At 41.1% G+C, this 21473-nt stretch overlaps 1 protein-coding gene and 1 long non-coding RNA gene across 4 annotated transcripts in view; both read left to right on the forward strand.

Annotated features, from left to right (window-relative positions):
• igsf9bb (immunoglobulin superfamily, member 9Bb) overlaps positions 1-6221 on the forward strand; it is an 889343-nt gene extending 883122 nt beyond the window's left edge. For 2 of the 3 annotated variants that reach the window (XM_072486656.1, XM_072486657.1), the window contains exon 20: positions 4709-6221. In XM_072486656.1, the coding sequence (XP_072342757.1) occupies positions 4709-4935 (227 nt within the window). In that variant the 3' untranslated portion in view covers positions 4936-6221. The remainder of the gene's footprint in view (positions 1-4708) is intronic. The other variant, XR_011937440.1, reaches the window with a different exon arrangement.
• Positions 6222-15394: 9173 nt separating this feature from the next.
• Positions 15395-21082, forward strand: LOC140398235 (uncharacterized). Its single transcript, XR_011937441.1, has 2 exons — positions 15395-16981; positions 17235-21082. It is a non-coding gene; the product is annotated as an uncharacterized lncRNA (long non-coding RNA).
• Positions 21083-21473: the final 391 nt, after the last annotated feature.

A 21473-nucleotide genomic window follows, 5' to 3' on the forward strand; every position in this document is an offset into this window, starting at 1 on the left:
GCGCCAGTCCCAGCGATTCTCCGGCCCGGCCCTGGAGTGAGAGAATCCCACTCATTATCACTAACTTCCTCCACACAAATCAGAGTAGATCATAAGCCAAAGATTTTCTTTTCATACAGATATCAGAGCCACAAAATGAGCCATTAACTAAAGCCTGTTCTCAAACAATCAGGCAGCAATGACTCTATAAATCCAGAGGTAGCTTTCAGAGTACTAAGTCCTCACTCTTTTTGAAAAGGAAAGAAACAATTGAAATGGAGCACAAAACCATTTGTTGCAGGAAAGTAAAAGGGTTGGCTTTTGAAAATAATCTTTTAAACCAATGAACTGCCAATATTAAACGGAAAGGTTTCAAAAATAGACTTGACATAGTCAACCCTGAATACATGTAAATACAATGGAAAGAGCCTTTTTAATATGGAAAGGAGCATAAATATGCTGCTTTCAAGAACTTTTGCGGCTTTGCACTCGTCTCAGAGGGAATTTATCTTATGCTCCTGCATGTAAATCTCTCTCTGCAAAGTAATCTCCCACAAGAGTGCTTATTGCTGACAATGTCAACATCATTCACTCCAACATTAATTGTCACAATTGTTATAGGCTGTGTAGAGCTTCTTATGTACTCTCATGAAACATGTTTCACTGTCAGATTCAAATACAGAACAGAACCTTAACTTCACTACCCATGAGAGTTTCATTGTTGAGATTAACCACCCTCTGGCATTTCTGGACGAGGACATCCAATTAATATTGAGCTGCAAGCAATGCTGTGCTGTGGATCTATGTCCATGAGATATTATTTGAGATTGTGCAAACTCATTTCATTCCAGACCTTTGACTACCATCAGAAAGAGACTTTTGCTTCTTCCTCTGGGCCGATTTGAGAGTTTACAATAAGCAATATTGTCCCTTGCCTTGATATTCAAGCATATACTCGGCCCCCCCGCCCCTCCCTCCCCCCCCGCCCCTCCCTCCCCCCCCCGCCCCTCCCTCCCCCCCCGCCCCTCCCTCCCCCCGCCCCTCCCCCCACCCCTCCCCCTCCCCCCACCCCTCCCCCCCGCCCCTCCCCCCGCCCCTCCCCCTCCCCCCGCCCCTCCCCCCTCCCCCCGCCCCTCCCCCCTCCCCCGCCCCTCCCCCCGCCCTCCCCGCCCCTCCCCCCCGCCCCTCCCCCGCCCCTCCCCCCGTCCCTCCCCCCCCGCCACCCCCCCCCCCCGCCACCCCCCCCCCGCCGCCCTGCCCACCCCCAGTAGTATCTACATCTTAATATCAAATCTTTGCTTGCAATAAGTAGTCAATTGTATAGCAAAAACATTACCAATTCATATAACCTTAATGACCCAAACTTTGATTAAACAATGTCAAATTGAAAGTGACTTGGCTATTGAAAACATTTTTTTTTTTTAAATTAAATTGATTACAGCTAATTATTGCATTTTTCCAATACAATTGGTTTCTTTGACCAGCTAAAAAGATTTTTGAAAATAATGCATGGGGTTACTTAATGAAAGAAATCAAAATCCAGGGGATGAAAGGGTGACTCAAAGACTAACTTCTGGAGCAGCTCAGATGGCCGTGGCGTGATTTCTATCTGAGGAAAGGCTGTGCGATTAATTGCACAATTCGTGTTTTACAGGCCAAGGTCACATTGCGTGTAAGCACCAAGTTGTACTGCAAACCTTTGGCGATGCGACCAAGGTCTAGAAAATAAGGTATTGCGCAATAATCTCTAGACCATTCACCCTTGCATGCTTGCTGACATTGCCATTTCTGCCTCAACATTTCCACTTTTCCAGTTCCGAGGCCAGCACAGATACAAAGCAGGTAATTTCAAACTTGAGTTCAGTCTTCAAATCAGAACAGAAGTATCTAATTAATTAACTTAAGTGCAAATAAGCAAGATCCAATTAGCTTTCTGTGGCTCAAGTATGTTGAAGCTGAAGAGATTTGCTTTCACTTGCAAATTTACTTGCATTGCTTTCTAATTTTCATGAGATTAAAGTTCAGTCATCTGACTTGAACAATGAGGTATGCTTGGGGCTTTTCTTTGTTCTTACACACTGTATGATGGCATTGCCAATATTGACATTATCTTATAATTATTGTTTTAGACAACTTGCTGACCTTTTGTGTTTTGGGGGACTTGCAACCTTAGCCTGTTTACTATTTTCAGTAAAAGTGCATATTAGGTTAAAAAGGCATTGAATATTTATTGAGGATGTACTATAATATTTTTCTCATTGATCCAATTTATCTTTCACCACTGATTTACATCCATCAATTGTTCTCTGTATTTTCTGACATAGTCTTGCCACCATGTTTTAGTCTTCAACATCAGGACTTGATCGAAAGCCAATAGTATGTATGGTTATGGCAACGGGCTATCTGGTTCAACAGAGGTTTGGTGAATGTATCCACTGCCCTAATGCTGCGTTTTACCCTCAGTTCGATAAGGTGCTTGTTGATAGTATCAAATAAAATGAAGCAGCTGTATTCAAAGCTCAACATTGTTTTAGTCAACCTAAGATAATGATTCTCCATTGTTGGTCTTGCCACCCAATGGATTTCTAAGAAGATTTGTGTGATCTGATGACATATCATGCTGCTGAGGTCTCTATGTCAGCTAAGCTACTATATGGAACTGTTGGACAGAAGAGTTTCTTTAAAGGGGGAGTAAGAAAGCTGATGCACTAGTTAACATTGATCAATTGTTACACTTGACTTCCTAGCAGTCAAGTACAGAACTACTTCTGCACAAGGTTAGGAACAAACCTGGCTTTTAACGCAGGTTAAAATGTATGACAAAGATATGTGGGGGAATGAGGGAAACAACTATTAATGAAGGATACAACATTAAGAGATCTTTAAAATATTATTTTAAGCAAAATATGATCTCAAGAATTCTTACCTTTTCAAAAAGCCCCAAAGGCTAATTATTGAGCATATATTCTAGGAATTTGTTCTTTTTGGTACAATTGTTTATCTGTCCCAGTAAATCCATCAATTGGTATCTGTATTTTCTAATATAGCCCTTTTAGCTTTCACTGTGTTGGAAAGCGAATCCCTCTTGGATTCCCAGTTCTAAGTTTCTAGAAACAGTGTACAACTGAAGCATATAGAGCCAACAATTCTGTTCATGATCAAAACACTAGGTTTGTTAATCTCTACTTGGGCAGCAGTCAAGACTGAACAAATGACTTTGACATCCCAGAGCTAGCGAGAGAAAACTTAATCGGGATTCATAATTATTACCAGTCAATATACCTCAATAAATGTTGGGTGAGGATCGGTTTAGTGGCCACGGTGATATCCCAACAGCTGAATGATCAACCAACACTTTGTGCAGGCTCATTCATCAAGAATATCCACGAGGGAAAGATGCTGGAAAGCATCTGATGCAAATGGAATCCTAACTTAGTACTATTCAGCACCTTCACTAGATAAAATTAGCAAAACGGTCCATTGTGATTGTTAGCATCAGGATTTTCAATAATTCAATGCATGCGGGAAATGGGAAAATTAGCTTATTGTGCTGGATATTTTAGTAGGTGTTTGAACCCCGACATTGGGTTCATACAAGGGATGGGCCCACTACAATCTTCCAGACGCTCTCCTAAGTAGCTTCCTCTATGCTTACTGTCCTGTTAAGGATGGCTGATGCACTTCTCAGGCTGGAGGCCCAACCAGAGAGCCCACAGGTCAGCAGGCCCGGCAGGAGAGATTGGTACTACTGAGACAGATGGACAAGAGCGAGGGCACCTCAATATGGAGGTGTCCTCTGCCGCCTATATTGAAGTTAGAAATTAAAGAGGCCTGAAGTCGATTGGTCCATCAGGTTGGAGGGGAAACCTCACTTCAAGGCTGTTCATGGAAGAGACTATGGTCTTTCACACCCCCACCCCCTGACATCCCATCATTGGCGCATGGAGCCTTCTACTCCAATGATCCCCTGATCTGCCACCAGGAGGCCACATCAAATTATCTGGAAGCCTCTGCAAATGATGGGGGGCTACTCCAATGACATAGGCCTTTTGGAGCCTTATAGAATCATAGAATCTCTACAGTGCAGAAGGAGGCCATTTGGCCCATCGAGTCTGCACAGACCCTTGGAAAGATCACCCTACCCAGGCCCACCCCCCACTTTATCCCCATAACCCTGTAACTCCATCTGACTTTTTGGACACTAAGGGACAATTTATCATGGCCAATCCGCCTAAGCTGCCCGACTTTGGACTGTGGGAGGAAACCGGAGCTCCTGGAGGAAACCCACCCAGACACGGGGAGAAAGTGGAAATTCCACACAGATAGTGATCCGAAGTCGGAATCGAAGCAGGGTCCCCACCGTGCCGCCATTAATTACGCTAATTGGCCCCTGCCTCAATGGACAATGTTCACAATTCCCACTACACCCCAGAAACTCACTGGAGGTAGGAATGCGTCAGGCAGCTATCATAACAGCTCCCCCATATTCCCACCAATCTCGTATCCAGGGGAGGCCAATAAAAATTAGCCTATTGTTTCTATGGACAAAAACTTTATTGCAGACATATTTCCCACAATTTATTCTGCCTCTCAACTAGCTGTCGTTGATGGCGTCTAGCAAGGAACTTCAAACTTAATTCCTATCTGAAGACATTATGGCTGACTACACATGCAGCTTTCATTGATACTTAGTTAGCACCTAATTAAATTCTTCTTTTTTTTTGGTTAGGTTTTCCAATCTCACAGGTCCAGCAGCCCGGTGAATCTCAGGTTCTCCAGTCCCAAGGCATTCTCTACCTCCAAAAGAAGAAGAGACACTCCCGTCAGGACCCTTATGCTTATTTTTCTGCCATGAAGGATGAGTTTCACAAGTACAGACAACAGCCTGAGGATGAAATGGCCATTCTGGATCAGGTGGATCATGAAGAACACCATGGGCAGGCAACACAGCTCTAGTAACAGTGATTAATTTTAACAAAACACCTGACAAGATTTGTAAATCTGTGTACAGAATGTGTTTCTATGCTCAAAGAAATCGAGTACAGACTCTGTGGTAGAAGTTAGACTTGTGGTCTGAGTTGTGCAAACAGCAGTGCTACAGTGCTATTTTCTAAGCTACCTACCCCACAAGTAAAAGTATCAACACCATATTCGTATATACCCCTTGAAAGGTCTACTTAAAGGGTGACAATGTTTTGTTTCGCCAGCCTACTTAGTTTAAGTGCTTGAAAAAAAATGGTGTGAAGAAACGTGTAGTTTGTAATAATTTTAAGCCACCAATATAATGACACGTCTGATTGGGGAACGTTTATCAGTAACATCATATCGCCGCCTCCAAGGTGATTTCACAACATCGATGTGGCAGATTGCTCAGTGATGACATATAAATGAAACTGTGAAATTGTTAGTGCGTTTCCACAGATCTTGCTGCTTTACGATGTCACAGTTTCTAATAGGTGCAAATGCTCCATCTCATTCTACCACTCAAGGTGGCACCAGGTCAGGTGCTGAATTTGTTGTTTTTGTATAGCATATCGGAACAGTGAAGTGATATTTCATATGCAGTAAGATTTAGTATGAAAGTTGAACACTGAATGGCAGATGCTATTGCAGTTTGTTAAAACCTGTTTGGCCCCTTATATTATTTCTACTGGAAAAACCCCAGCACCTATTTTGTTGGTCTCCATTCATTACAATGGATTCAACAAAATTGTCATTGAGCAGTTATGCATTTCAAAGGCTACCCTGCTCCAAGGTGGCGTCAACTTCTAGATCTTATGGTTTCCTCTTTTACTCAACATCACAGTTGTTGCAGATGTGGTGAATGAGTCAAACTAGATTTAGAAGGTGTGTAACCAAGTATTGGAAATTCATTTGAACTGTGTTATAGAGCATTCAGTTAAATACAGGTAAGCAGGCAAAGGTAATTATTTGATTGCCTTGTTCAAGGTGGTGTTAAGATTGGTACACCATCTAAAACACCATCTGACAATCAGATTCTTGAAAATATTATTGTGCTTTTTCCTACAGCCAGTGGTGGATTAACCCATTAGCTTTTTTACCGGTGTCAGTCAGATTCCTTAGTTTCATGTTTGGCAGTTCACCAGGAGTGTTTATCGTCAGAATCAAATGACCATAAATGGGTGAATTCAGTCCTTTCACCCTTCTCCTGTACTTGCAAAGCTCTGTAAATAATCTTCATACGATCATATTGGCAATAAAGCAGTTTTTTACCCTTGGGACTGAGTACTATCATTGGGATAGCAGATCCCTTCACCAATCCAATGACATGGTTAGCCATGTGTGGAGATCAAAGCTGGTATTCACCAAGAGAACTCCATGCATTAGAAACTTGTAATCAATCTGACTACTTGTGTTCAATTTTTAATTAGTTCAACTAATAATCTGTACTTGAGAATATTGTCATCCTGCCTGTTGGTAGGAAAACCATAGTCCAATTACCTGTTTGGATGATTTGGTTTTCAATATCTAGTCAAAGGATCGATTGAATTTTATTTGACAGAAAATGATTGGATATAGCAAAATCAAAGTTGATCCAATGTTGCAAGATTGAACCTATTTAAACAGACTAGATACTGCAATTTTGATAACTGATTGGATATTCCAAAAGCAAAATTAACCAGTATTCAGACATAAATTAACAATATGTGAATGGAATAAGGGCATTTAATAAACTAGCAACTAGAACATATTCAGTGTTAACAGCTTTTATATTTAAATATTTAGGAGAAAGTGAAATAAGAGAGACTTGGAGGCACTAATATAAAATGTAATTACAGCATTCACTTTCTTCCCCCTTTTTAACCGAATTTAGTAATATGCAATGTTGTTAACGCTCAATGACCTCTAAACTTTTCGTCAGGAACAGCTCCAGGCAGTTGTAATCGGCCCCTCTTCATGTGTGAATAAAATTTCAGTGTGGATAAAATGTGCATCAAAGTGATGCAATCCAACAGAGTTTTAGCAAAATCCAAAACGAAGCTCAGTTGGATGAAATTTCCACCTGTAACATAATGGTGCACCAGTGCTCGTGCTGAACAATGATTGGCCAATGTAATTTCTATTTTGCAACAATTTGACATTGAGGCATTCAATTTTCTCCAATCAATTATGACCAAATCTTGTGATTTGTGTGTAACACTGCAAAAGCCCACTTAGCAATGTAAAATTAAACAGCCTTGGAATAGTGGTTGATGCTGCATTTAGTATCCTTGCACTCGGTCGAGGAGAGATTTGAAAGACAGGCTCATGGGTTCATGGGAGTAGCCCAATTGTGAAAGAGCTGCCACTACTCAATGTCTCCGATGGGATGTCCAATAAATAGCCTGCACTGATTTATGTGTGGGGATATGACCCTCGTCTTTCCCTTTGTTCGCACTGCTGTTGCGCCGTAAACAGCACCTCCAAACAGCGCAATCAGAGATCACTTTAATATCATTATGTATAATGCAAATGAAATACTTGTCGGTGAATACGGGATTGCAAGAGTATTCCATTCGTGACATACTGCAATATCTTTCAAAGAAACCTTTGAATAATTTAAACCGAGAGACAAGGCCTTTCTGTCATACCATTTAAATGTAATCAGTACATCCCCAGTGTCAAAAGACAAGTGCAAATACACTTGAATAATGATTTCCTGCTTTGTATTTAATTTATTTTTGGTTTAATGTGGAAACATTTTTAAAGAAAAAATGTTTATTCAGAAAAAGTATTAAAATCGATAAATATTGAGAAATAGATTTATAGTAATGTATAATTCGTGTGTCACCCGCCACACGAATGTTGGATAGGGATATCTTCTCTTTGTAGAAATAATCTTCACATACAGAGACGTTAATTTTTACAGATGCTTTATTAAAGATGCATGCAGCTCAGAAGTCAAGCATACTTTGAAGCGAAGTAGAGGAAACTGAAAGTGAAATTAGCCTAGAAAAATTGTATAAAGGAAATAAACTGTAGGATATTAAAGATAGTTGTTGTTTAGCTGGATGATTCTGCTGCATGGTAAAGCTTTGAGATGTATTTGTTGAGGTGGGATTTAGGGAATGAAATGTAGAAGAAATATTTTCGAGGTGATTGGCATTTCTTGCTCAACATGCAGTCAACTTGCTAAATTAAATGGACGAGTTTCAAAAAGAAAAGTATTTGCAATAAACAAACAGTGCACTATTATAAAAGCATTACCTTGATCAGGCCCCACCCCCCAACCCAACCTTTGAACTCAAAAGAATAGAAGCCAATTGAATTGGCCTTGATTGGAGGGCAACACAGATTTTCATCAATTATATCAGGACTTCAAGGATTAAATTATGAGGAAAGTTTGCATAAACGTGACTTGTAACTCCTTGAATGTAGGAGATTAAAGGGTAATCTAATCAAAGTATGTAACATGATTAAAGGAGTCAATAGGGTAAAAATACAAACTATCTATTTCCACTGGTGTGGGCACCAATAGCAAGAAGGCATGACCTTAACCATTACAGGCCATTTAGAAGTGGCTTCAGGGATTATGTTTCTTACAAAAGCTAGTAAAATCTGGAACTTACTCCGCCTGAAGACTATGAATGTTTCAACTGAAATTTTCAAGATATGCATCAATAGTTTTTTGTTGCGAATCAAGGGCTATGGGAAAAAAAGCGAGGGACATGAGTTGTGATAGATGAGCCATGATCTAATCAAATTGTGGAACAGGCTCAAGGGATGACATGGCCTATCCCTGTTCCTGTCAGCCTCCTGCCACACTTTGAATATTTTATTCTCAGCTACATAGGCCGGCTTATGTTACACCTGTATAATTGGTTTTGTCTGGTCAAAATAGGACCATGGAGGAGCAGCATGTACATGCTGGCAGAATTCCTTAGAGGGTGCACCCTGGCAATAAACTGCAATGGATTGAGTTTTGATTTTTTTTTTTTATTGGACTGTGTAGCACAGTGGGCTACTAGCTGGCTTGTAATGCAGATCAACGGCAGCAGCGCGGGTTCAATTCCCATACCAGCCTCCTCGAACAGGTGCCGGAATGTGGTGACTAGAGGCTTTTCACAGTAACTTCATTGAAGCCTATTTGTAACAATAAGCAAGTATTATTATTATTATTTGCTCCTTGTTATTGATGCCCCCCCCCCCCAATGGAACTAGATAATCTATATGTTGACGGAATAGTCAGTGCATGCTGGACTAGCTGTACACAAATAACATTCACAGAATCCTTTACACAAAATAAGGAATCTGTAAAACTTGGGAGGTATAAAAGGCAGCACTGGATTATCAGAAATTGTCTCAGTTCCCTCTTAACTAAAACAACTGTGTTGGTGGTGTGCTACGGTTCACTCAGTGAATCCACGTTGCTGTGGCAACACGCATTTTTACATGCATGTATTGTGAAGCTTTGGATAGTGATGGTAAAGCCTCCAACTTTACTTTGCATTACATGAATGACCAGGGATCTTTGCCACTCTTATTACCATTGGCATGTGTTGGAGGATTTGCAGGTTGATACTCAGATTGTTTGTCCACATTATGAATGCACCTTCCTTGGCCATTCAGCCCTTGGGTGGAACTTGGACATGAGCTACTTACTCAGAGTGAGGGATGCTACCCACCCTGCCCCATGACCTCCAAACACTAATGTATGGAAAGTAAAATATGTTAACGCAGCAGCACTGCTCATGGTTCTTATACATTGGACAATCTGCTGGTGTGTGGATACGAAGAACTAATTTCACAATCACAAACTAAAGTTTTGTTTGAAAGACAACTAGCGCCAGCATTCTCCTGTCTTTTTCAGAGATCAACCCATCTAACCACTGTAATTCCTTCTCCAGAATTACACGCAATTCTCAGCTTCAGTTATACTGTCCGCTTTACTTAGTAACTGATCGTCGAATGCTGTCACTCTTAGGGTGAAAGGGCTCCACCAAACTCTTCCTACCTTTTAAACTTGTGTCAGTTTTTAAACCATTTACAACAATGAGTAATTTGCTTGGATCAGATCGCCAATCCAGAATCTTGAAAACATGAATTAAATCACCATCAGTTCTCCCGTTCAAAGAAAACATATTTTTTTAAAATCCAATTGAAGGGGCAAATTAGCATGGCCAATCCACCTACCATGCACATCTTTGGGTTGTGGGGTGAGACCCATGCAGACACGGGGAGAATGTGCAAGCTCCACATGGACAGTGCGTGACCTGGTGCCGGAGCCAAACCCAGATCCTCAGCATTGTGAGGCAGCAGTGCTAACCACTGCACCACCATGCCGCCCCCAAATAAACCTTTTTGACACTTCAAAATCAATTGTTATTCAGCTCCCTGACTCAAGGGATGGAATATCTTTCACATAATTGGGTGATCAAAATTGCACATTGGGTTAAATTTTACTATTTGGTGTTTCTAGTGTTGAACTCCACATTATGGAAGCACATTTCTTGATTTCAGAAGTAGAAGCACCATAGCTGTGCATTGTACAACTATTCCAAAAGGCTCTGTGCCAGGAGCTATACATTGTAAAATTGATACAATATTCAATCAAGCAAGTTTTTCTTCTCTTCCTGGCTAAAAGAAAATGTGATGCAACTCAACTGGCATTTTAATTGCTGATTTCTTTAAGGTGGGCTAATGCTTTTTATCGTCTCTTTCTTTATTGTGAATATGTTTGAGTAAGTCTTCACTATCACTGTTTCTTCAGCTTTCTCTTATTACATTTTTCATCTTTGCTTAACTGCCCAATTATCATTATACATTTTGAATGCTTTCTGTTTATCACTCATCCTATTCCTCACATCCCCATGGAATCACATTGCTCTGCAGTGTCCTCTAGCCTGTTTTAATTTATTCAAAACTAATTTGGCCTTTTCAACATTTGCTCTCTAAGCAATGGGCAACCCAACTGGGCGTTCATCGAAAGATCCAATTTCGCAAACGCAGACTGAAGAATTGTTTGGAAGGCAACTATTATTGCGTTCCAATTAATCTTTTTTAAAACTTATTTTTTTGTTCCTCTATAATCTGACCAGTTAATGTACAGCATTTTAAGTGGACTTTGCTGCCAGTGGGATTTTCCACTCCTGCCAAAGTCAATGGACTTTTGAATGGCCCACTGCATCTTCCAGCCTGCCCCTTCTGCAACTGGGCCACAACATTCAGCACTTTGTGTCAAGGGAATTGGATTTTGCAGTCAATGATGAAAGAATGCACTCAGAGTTTTCATCGGCCTTTGATCACAGACTTGCTCTAATCCAGCCTCAGATCCAGCAGGATGTCGATCAACAGTGGGTGTAATCAAGGTAAGCGACAGCAAGCCTCTTCAACCAATCAACTTGAAGAATCCTCAGTGAGACACGCAGAGTGTAAGTCAGGAAGCATAAATTTGATTTAAATCATGTGCAGAGAAAAAAGTAAAGCGTAGGGATGAAAGGTAGAATTAAGGGAGGGGAATAATAGGGGTGCCACAGTGGTTAGCACTGCTGCCAATGGCACTGAGGACCCAGGTTCGATCCCGGTCCCGGGTCACTGTCTATGTGGAGTTTACACATTCTTCCCGTGTCTACGTGGGTTTCACCCCCACAACCCAAAGATGTGCAAGTTACGTGGATTGGCCACGCTAAGTTGCTTCTTAATTGGAAAAAAAATAATTGGGTACTCTAAATTTTTTTTACAAATGAGAGGGGAATAAAAGAGACAGAAAGAAAAAGTACAGTTTAATTACATTCTGAAGGAATGTGATTCCACGCTTCTAAAATTAAAATTTCAATGCCAATGAAGTTGTTTGGCAGTAACCATGACTGATAGCTAGTAAAAATTAATTTTCACCTAAATGTAGTCATTTTCTAGCATGTTTCTTGGATAATTACCATAACTTCACGCCCTTACATTGATTTTAAATGCCAAGTCTATCGACAAGCTCCTGTCTGTGGAGGAGCATATTAACTCAGACAGCAACTTCCAAATTTCTGCCTTCAATTGTGCATGTGTCAACTCCAAAAAGTGCTGTTCAATTTACCTCATAATAACAGTGAGGACTGTTCACCTTACCACTGTGTTTGATGCAATATCTGAGCCATGTTCTTTTTGATTATCCTCACAAGCATTTCAGCCCAAATTATATGATCACTGAATCCCAGATTTCTATCTTTTGTACTTTAACTATTATAATTAATAATTAGAAGCAGAATAGGCTCTGACTCTATAAGCAGTTATCAGAGTAAGTAACCAGGGTAATAAACCCTTGAGCCCCTAGAAGCAAGTACTACCCCTTAGCATTTTCTCTGTTTCCACATTGAATATCCAAGCAATTGAAATCCCGTGATTAATGTCCTGGCCTTTTGTATGGATCTCTGATCTGCAAAGTGCTTCCTGGTTACGCACTCGTGCTGCCCAGAAAATCTATAAAAATAATAGATACATTTACTATCCTTGACCTCAGTTCACATTGCTTCTGCAGCATCTATCAAGAAACATTTCATCAGAATCTTTTGTCATTACTTCTTTCCTTCATCTTTATGCCACTATTTTGTCTTTCAGTTCCTTGTGCTGTATTATTTCCTCATTAATTTCACCTCGCTCCCTGAAACAAACCTTTGGATTAATCCAAAATTTAAATGCCATCCAAACAACAAATCCAATGAAGTCATGCTGACATTCTACAATGCATTAGTCAGTCCTTTGGTTTTCCCAGATCTTGACGGGCAGCATAGTGGCATAGTGGTTAGCACTGCTGTCTCACTGTGCCAGAGATCCAGCCTTGGGTGACTATCTGTGTGAAGTTTGCACTTTCTCCCCGTGTCTGCGTGGGTTTCCTCCGGAAGCTGCGGTTTCCTCCCACAGGCCAAAAACATGCAGGTTAAGTGGATTCATAGGACATGATCATCCCAAAGGGAATAAAGTTCCCAAGCGAGCGCGTTTAGCCACGTGTTTCCCGGCACTCGCAGTGCCGAGAAACACATGGCTTTTCAACGCGACTCGCTTTGAATAAAGGGCCTAAACGGGGAACGCACGGCCAAGGCCTCACAGAGCCCTGTTTTCTACAATGGGGAGCTCCGCTTGCAGGAACTCCCCGTTGTAGCGAGAGATTGGGACACCATTTTTAAACGGGGTCCTGATCTTCGAGGCCCACAAAAAAATTCCCCCCCCAGCACGAATGCAACATGGGAGGGTCCCCCGGTCCCCCACATCACCCACGCCAGGAAACCCCAGCTCGATCATGCACAGGAAATGCCAACTTGGCACCACCAACCTGGCAGTGCCCTACCAGCTGGCAGTGCCACCTGGGTACCAGCAGGTTGTCGCTGAGGTGGCACTGTCAGGGTACCCAGGTGGTGCCAGGGACCCACCCTGCCCAAAGGGCATGCAACAGTGAGCATCCAATCCTCTTGGAAACCCTCCGCCTGGTTTCCGTTTGTGGGGACCAGTATGAAATGGCGCTTGCCCGAGGTCACCAAGGCAAAGGAATTGAACCCCAAAGCCTCAGGTACCTCGGGAATCTGTATATTAGAGTAAGGCTTACTGCCTTGTTCTAATATGCAGATTTACCAAAAAGCGATCCTGCCCCGAGATTGAGTTAAATCCCGCAAGGCATTGCAAGCTGGGAAGATCCCAGGAGCTGGGTAGATCCCAGGAGTGGAATCTCCCGGCTTTCACCAGCCATGCTGCACTGCAGTGAGCTGCTTTTCTGATGCAGTGTGGCCGGATGATCGCACCCAGAGAATCACTGCAGGGACAATTGAGGCCATTCTGCACCGACCCTCTGAAAGAGCACCCTGCCTAGATCCATACCCCCACCCTGTCCCCAGAACCTCACCTAACCTTTTGGACATTAACCATGCATGGATTGGCTATGCTAAATTGCCCCTAAATGTCTAAAGGTTAGGTGGGGTTACGGGGATAGGGCAGGGCATTGGGCCGAGGTATGTGCCCTTTCGGAGGGTCGGTGCACACACAATGGGCCAAGTGGCCTCCTCTGCACTGTAGGGATTCTATGATTGACTCACCATCTTCTCATGGGAAATTAGGGAAGGGCAACAAATGCTGGCTGGCCTTGCCAACGATACCCACATCCTACAATAGAATTTTTAAAAATTCCAGGCAGGATTTTACAGCCACTCCCACCAGCAAGATGTTCTGGTCTCACTGAAGTCAACGGAGATTTGAATGGCTCAAAAACCTGCCATAGTGAGACTGGAAAATCCCGGCCACCCTTTTTCTACTCAATGTTCTGTATCTAGTTCATGCAATTTCACATCAGTTTCACCAATCTAGGGATATTGTTTTGCAAAAACCTAATTAATGACTGTTAATGACCAACTAAGAAATTAAATTCTCACACTTTAGAAGACCGTGATTCACATGACTATATCAATGGGTCATTAATTACAAGGAACAACCTGATATTTCTTTGGAAGGAGAATTTCACCCTCTGTTATACAGAGAGTGATATTGGGATGGATTTTCAATGTCACTAGGGTACAAAAATTTCATTGCAGATTGGCCTTCCATTATGGATATCACACAATTTTCATTTTATGTTAAATCAAAGTTACTAACTAACTTATGTTGGTTAAATATTTGAGCTGATTAAGGATGCTTCCTTCTTCATGCACCTTGTAATGGGATTTTGAGGTCATTTTACCCTTGAATCCCATTGGGCTTCTCAAACACAGTATTAGCCAAGTGGAATATCATTGTGTCATTATCAAATTACTGTACAGGAGAGGCCGCAACTGAATGTTGTGTGTTTTTTGATAACATATTCAGAACTCCTTTATCTTCAACATAAATTGTGTGAGGACATTGCTTGGAGAATCAGAGCTGTTTGCTTTTCATTATTCGAAGAAAATAGTCTAAGATGCACAGTGAGGTAAATTCTGAAGAGAAGTATGTGTTGAATGTTGTTTGTCCCTCAAGATGATTCCTATGGAGGCTGCCCTTGGCTCTGCAAACACCATTTGCCTTCCACCTCACCTCTCGTGTCAAGTTCAGACCTTTGAAAAAATGTACTTACTGCGCAGAAACCTTTCTGTGTGCAGGGCAGTCAGTGAGTCACTCACTGACAGCACGCTGGGGATGTTGCCTTGACAACATCATGCTGAAACGTATGAGTTGTCGGTTCTGGAGGACAGCAGGGCTAATATTTCACGCGTAAGTCCCCAAGGTCTGATTGTTACCCTATCCAATTCGAAAAGGTTGTAGGAGTGCAGAGGATTATTAAAGGCATAGGGAGGGGGTGGAATTAATAGTTACTTTGTGCCCTGAATTTGTAGGGCATGGAAGGATAGTGTTTGGTCAAGGCTTAGGAACAATCAAGCTGCTCACTTGGGGCAGCAGCTACCTAACAATGCACGGTGGTGGTTGGGGGGGGGGGGGGGGGAGGGGTTTGGAAGTGGGTGGTTGGCGCAAGTGGTAAATTGAATAATTAAAAGTAGGAGAAATATCAGTTGAAATATGTAAAGAACAATAGCAGAAAACAATGCATTCATATTATTTACATTATTCTCCAATATAATGGCAGAGAAGCTAACTGAGATCACAGTTGGCACCTTCTGCTTCCATTCCCAATTGAACTGGCTAAGGAGAGAAAGTTGCTGGTGACAAGCTCAAAATAGTAGTTGCCAGAAGCCACTTCCGGTTATTGGAGCAAGTTTATGGAGATTCCATTATGCTGCATCGTGACTTATGAGCATTAGTTGTACATACTGGAGAGAAAAAAAAGTATTTTTCTGTTGCCTATATATCCATTTGATTCCAGAAATATAAAATCATAATTTATTTTAATTTTCTACTTGTTGCTGATGTTGCTAATTGAAACTCTGTAACTTTGAAGAAATCTAATATTTAGTCACTTTTTGCTCTATATTGTGGATATAGCACAATTGCTTCACAGCTCCAGGGTCCCAGGTTCGATACCAGCTTGGGTCACATTCTGTGCTCCGGTTTCCTCCCACAGTCCAAAGATGTGCAGGTTAGGTGGATTGGCCATGATAAATTGCCCTTAGTGTCCAAAATTGCCCTTAGTGTTGGGTGAGATTACTGGGTTATGGGGATAGGGTGGAGGTGTTGACCTTGGGTAGGGTGCTCTTTCCAAGAGCCGGTGCAGACTCGATGGGCCGAATGGCGTCCTTCTGCACTGTAAATTCTATGATAATCTATGATATCATTAGACGTGCTGCATAAGGTAAGGTAAGGTCGCCATAGTCCCAGATGACCATAGGCTCCTTTCCCCTTTGAGGAGGAGAGCTGACTGGTTGTGGTTTAACCTGAGGATCACCACACGTCAGGCGAGGGCAAGGTTGTGAAGGCGGTCCTTCATGAATAACCATGTGCTGTATAGGATGCTGTTTGCTTATGTGGTAATAATCACATATCGAGATCAAAAGCATTGGATTCAGAGTTAATCCATGTTATTCCTATATTTCTTAAGTCATTGCACTGTATTGTATTTCAAAGCGAAGCTAGGACATTTTTATTGTGTTGGGAATAGAAGACCTTGATCTAGGAAGTATATTCGGGGAAATATGTATATGACAATAATATTCTGATGAATAATTGACCAGGAAGTATGCGTGAATGAGGCCAAACCACACAATGTTCTTCCACCAGCCTTCCCTTGTTTGGTTGTGTGGGTTAATAAACAAGCTTTCTGCCGACATTAGCAGCTGGGACTTTGGCCAGTTTATGTCACAAATGCAGTCTGCATCAAACTTCTTTGATCCTTCAGAAATAGTTTTGGTACGTAGCTTAGTCTGTTAGTTTTCTGTGTTTCAACTTTTGGGGCTTGAATTTGAAACCAGTTCAATGATAAGGTGACTGACTACATGATGGTTGTCATGCTCTTCGATTAAAATACTTCTAGCTGTCAGAGTCTAATTCCCAGTGTGCACAGGTTTACAGCTAAGTTTACAGTTTTATTTCCAGCACATTCCTGCATGTGGTACAATCATGCGAAAGGAACTTCAAACAGCGATTCACTAATAGCGTAATGCAGGTAAGGTTGTGAATAACCTTTCACCCATTATTTTGGTGGGTTGAAGTCTCATTCTTTTGTTTTTAAATCAGAATACCTCTACTGACAGTTGTTCATCCTTCACACTGAGTTTGTGAGGTGAAACATGTTGGGCGTATTTTTGTAACCTGTCGTGGAGGTGGGGTGGGGGCGGATTTGTCATCCATTTTACACTTCTTCATGGAAAATAAAAATGGTGGGGCATGAAATAAAATTAACCATCATTTCCTCTCAGTAGGTCAGATTCTAATGATCTCCTCAGTCTTTGTGAGCCTTCCATCTGAATAAAAGTCAATAAATGCTGACATTCAAATGTCAGGCAGTGTTGCAACTCACAACAAGGGCATTTGTAAACGGCTATCATCTCAGAGTAAGGTAGGAATGCTTCTAATTTAAATTAGCTTTAGCTGTTTTATTCCAGTTCCAGGTGAGCTTGAACACACAGCACAAAAATACTCCAAATTTGTGGTTCGTCTTGCCCCCAGGAATGCTAAATGGTTGGCTCGTGTTGGCAATGAGAATGACACAGATCAATGCCACACCTTTTTTTAATATGGGCAAGATGGGGGGACTGTTTGTTGCTTTTGCCGATAGACTTTCTATGGTTTTAGATGAGGAACTTCAGTTGTGTGGATGGACTGGAGAAGTTGGAGTTGTTCCCCTTGGAGGAGGTCGAGTGGAGATTTGATAGAGATTTTAAAAGCCATGGGAAGCATGGGTAGATAGGGAGAAACTTTTCCCGTGGTGGAAGTGTCGAGAAGCAGAGGACACCAATTTAAACTCATTGGCAAAAGAAGCAACAGGGACGTAAAGAAAATCTTTTTCATGCAATGAGTGGAGTCATATTAAATCATGGCTTTCCAAAGGGAATTAGGAAAAGATTTGCCAGGCTAAAAGGAAAGATCATGGAAGTTGGACTAGTAAAGTTGGTCTCATAGTAAGCCAACATAGACACAATGACTAAATAGCCTCTTATGTGTTTCCAAATAATTTTGGAAGTTTGTGTCAGCCAAATGTCCAAGAAGTACAGTGGCCCTCCCAACAACCTCTGGGGCAACCGTAAACTATGTACCACATTAACCAATTAGATTGAAGAATCGTTAAAGAGCAGCAGAGTCTAAATATGGAAGTGACAGAACATACAATGCAAGTACATCAAGTCCAGAAGGATGAAAGAGAGGGATAAAAGAAACAAAGAAAAAATAACAAAAACACATTTAAAAAAATCTCCAGTAGTAATTAAAATCTGGAAATGAGACTCCACACGTGTGAAAGTTCATTTTCAGTTTGGGGGGGGGGGGGTTTGTTTGTAAGTGATCAAGATTCATTATACTGTTAAAAAGGCCATTCCACAGGAATGATCAAACCATCACTTTTTCTGCTGAGCTTAGTTTGTGCACATCAGCTAAACATATAGCAATTTCACGGTTTTCAATGTCTTTCAATGCCAAGTCTCTAGAGATGTCAGTAACGCACAGCTTCTGGAGAAGTTGGGTGTCAGGAAGCAACTTCCCGAATTGTTTGATTACATGCTCAAGTTTGGTCACTGCAAGCTGCTGTATGATTTCCACAGAAGTAACAAGTGAGCACTGATAGTTTCACTGCGACGTCCACTGCAAAATACAGCCCCTATTTTATTCAGCACGCAGGTTGTTCCAAATGTGTGGCATTTGTAGTTTTATGGTTGTATTGCCCTTATCTGAGTTCCATGAGAGTTCTATATTGAAAGGCATGGCGGCCATAGTGAAAGAGGCAGACTGAGCTAATGAACTGAGTAAAGGAAATGTGAGATATTGTCTATCACGTTCATAGGGTTTTACTTATAATGTACAGTAATTACAGTGTACCTTTTATGACCATAAATGTAAATTTAAAATCTGAAAGACCTATCTTTCTGGCAGTTGATGGGGCCCATCTAATTTACAACATGGATCTAGATAATCGCCATTTCCTGAAAGGTCACAGGATAGACTTCAGAAGCGGCCATCTGGTTTTGCCTCTCCCCACTACCCAACCTGTTGTAGATTGGCGTAGAACAAAAGGAATGGGGTGCACCTCTTTTGATCTCCTACCTGAAAAAACAGAGCCCCCAATCAGTGTTTCCTATGGAGCTGCATGTTGGAATCAATCCTCAGCTTATGCTTTTCTTCATTACGAAGAGATACTTTAAACATGATGTATAGAAAATGTTAGGTTGTACCCATCATATCAAGTGGTTTTGGGAAGGGGGTGGTGGGGGAAACTTTGTTCTTGGGATGGTTATGCATGACAGGAATTCCGAATCCTTTTGATTTAAAGAGAAACATGACCAATTCCTTTCGCCAGAAAAGCGGAAAATAACTTTGAATGAAAATAATGTTATGACGAGCCGCTTGGACGTTGTTGTCCAATGTGTGAACAAATGTGTCATTGTGAAGGGACAGCATAATGGGGTTGATCTCAAAATACCATTGCTGTACTCTTACTGCTCCAATCATGGCTGAAGGTAATTTTAAGATTCTGGTATTGTCCCGATTCCTGCCAATTGGCATCTGTTTGGAACAATATAAAGAGGGTATATTTTACACCACCTGCTTTCTCACCTTCTGCGATAGTTCATGCTAGATACCGTCCTACAGCCAGCAGAAGTCCTCTTAAACCTGATGCATACGATTATTCTTTACACCTGAGTCTTCACAGTTACTGTCGGTGGGCAATGTTAATGTGAGGCATCAAAAACATGATTCTCATGTCTGGCTTGATGTGTAGACACTCGCCATTTCCCAAAAGATCACAGGATAGACTTCAGAAGCAGCCAACTAGTTTTGCCTCTCCCCCACTACCCCATACCCCAGCCACTGCTCCCCATTCCCTTCCAACCCCAAGCCAATGAATGCTGAGGCCAAATCTAGTTTCCCCCACTGCTAATCTGACTGAGATCAGCTAACTGTTTATCACAGACCAAAGGTTAAAATCTAAAAGCTTTCTGGTCTGTATGGCTTAGTGCCTAACCCCAATAGTGAGGGATACAAAAAAACATATCTGCATGGGCTTATACAGTCATTGACCTTACATACATTTCTCATATTGATTATAAATTCTATTAATTGATTAAAAAACAATTCTGGAAATGTACAGTTGTTCATCTCGTGATAATTTTGAACTTGAATTCACTCCCTTAACAGCTATTGTCTGTATCTATTAAACGTTATACAAACTGTTCTTTACTGGGATTGATTTCCCAAAGCTTTATGGTTTTCAACTGAATTTGACTTATTAATTAATCTTCTTGGTGCTTGTTGTTAATTAAGTGAGTCACATTGGACTTTTTTTTAAGGAGAAAGTGTCACCCTTTTCTGGGCGATGAAGTTGTATTTCATTATTTATATAAAATCGGTAGAATTTTATGACTGACTGTTTTAGGAAACCTTCCAGCTCCTTTTCGAACAGCCGGGATCACTTGGTTGGTTTGTGAGTCCTTCACTCCGAAACTATTCCAGGACAGAATGCTATAAACTGTTTCACGAAGTTCTCCAGCCTTCCCTAACTCTGCATCTTTAAGAAAGTCGGTTTGAACACTGACTGGACGTCAACATTTGCAAACCTTTAAGAAATTAAGATGGTGATGTACTTCTGCAATACAACAAACCTACAAAGTAATTTAAGTATCTAAGTCTCAGTGAAGAACAATGTCGCTGGCTCAATGTGAGAAATGTTGATTTTAATAATTTTAAGGCCTTTAAAGACTGAAGAATCTAAGGAATAAATATACCACCTATCGCTGGCTTCATTCATTTATATAAACACATAATGTTACAACAGAGTATTATTGGAATAAAGTATAGAGTTTGCAAATTGTTCCAATTTTTGTGTCATGGAGTGCTTTGAGAAGTCGGATGGATGATATATTTATTCTTCAGAATTGGCAGATAGGATTTGGTGCAAAACTTTACTTTAGTCTTCAAAAGCTTTAAAAGTCAGCCCTCGTGAGGTCAGGAAAGACCCGGTTATGGTATCCTGAATGTAAATGAGTGTAATCACCATTCTAAAATGTTTCTAATGAGTCTGTTTAAAAAGCTGTGATAAAGATATAAAGCCTATAAATTTTGCAGACAGATCTTTGCTTAGAGGCTTACATGTTGTTCTTAATGCAATTTTGTTTTTGATACGCAGCCTGCATAAACCAGAAAAGTGTGTGCTGTCTTTTTAATGTAATTGTGGATTTTAATTTTAGTACAGATGATGATATTCAGCATCATAATTGGCCTCTTTGAAAAGCCAACTTAATTTATTCAGGACCAGCTGCTGGGGAGTTACTGAAGGTCTTAGTGGTTCACATTGATCCATAGGGAGAGAGATGCTGTTTGGTTAAAGTAACACCATCTGAACAGTATAGAGACCACATTTTACAGTACATTATTGAAATAAAAGACCCAGATTGTTCTTTTGTGTTAATTGTGCACTGATGCTTATTATCACTGCAGCCTTATCACAA

The sequence above is a fragment of the Scyliorhinus torazame genome, chromosome 21, assembly GCF_047496885.1.
Source record: "Scyliorhinus torazame isolate Kashiwa2021f chromosome 21, sScyTor2.1, whole genome shotgun sequence".
NCBI lineage: Eukaryota > Metazoa > Chordata > Chondrichthyes > Carcharhiniformes > Scyliorhinidae > Scyliorhinus > Scyliorhinus torazame.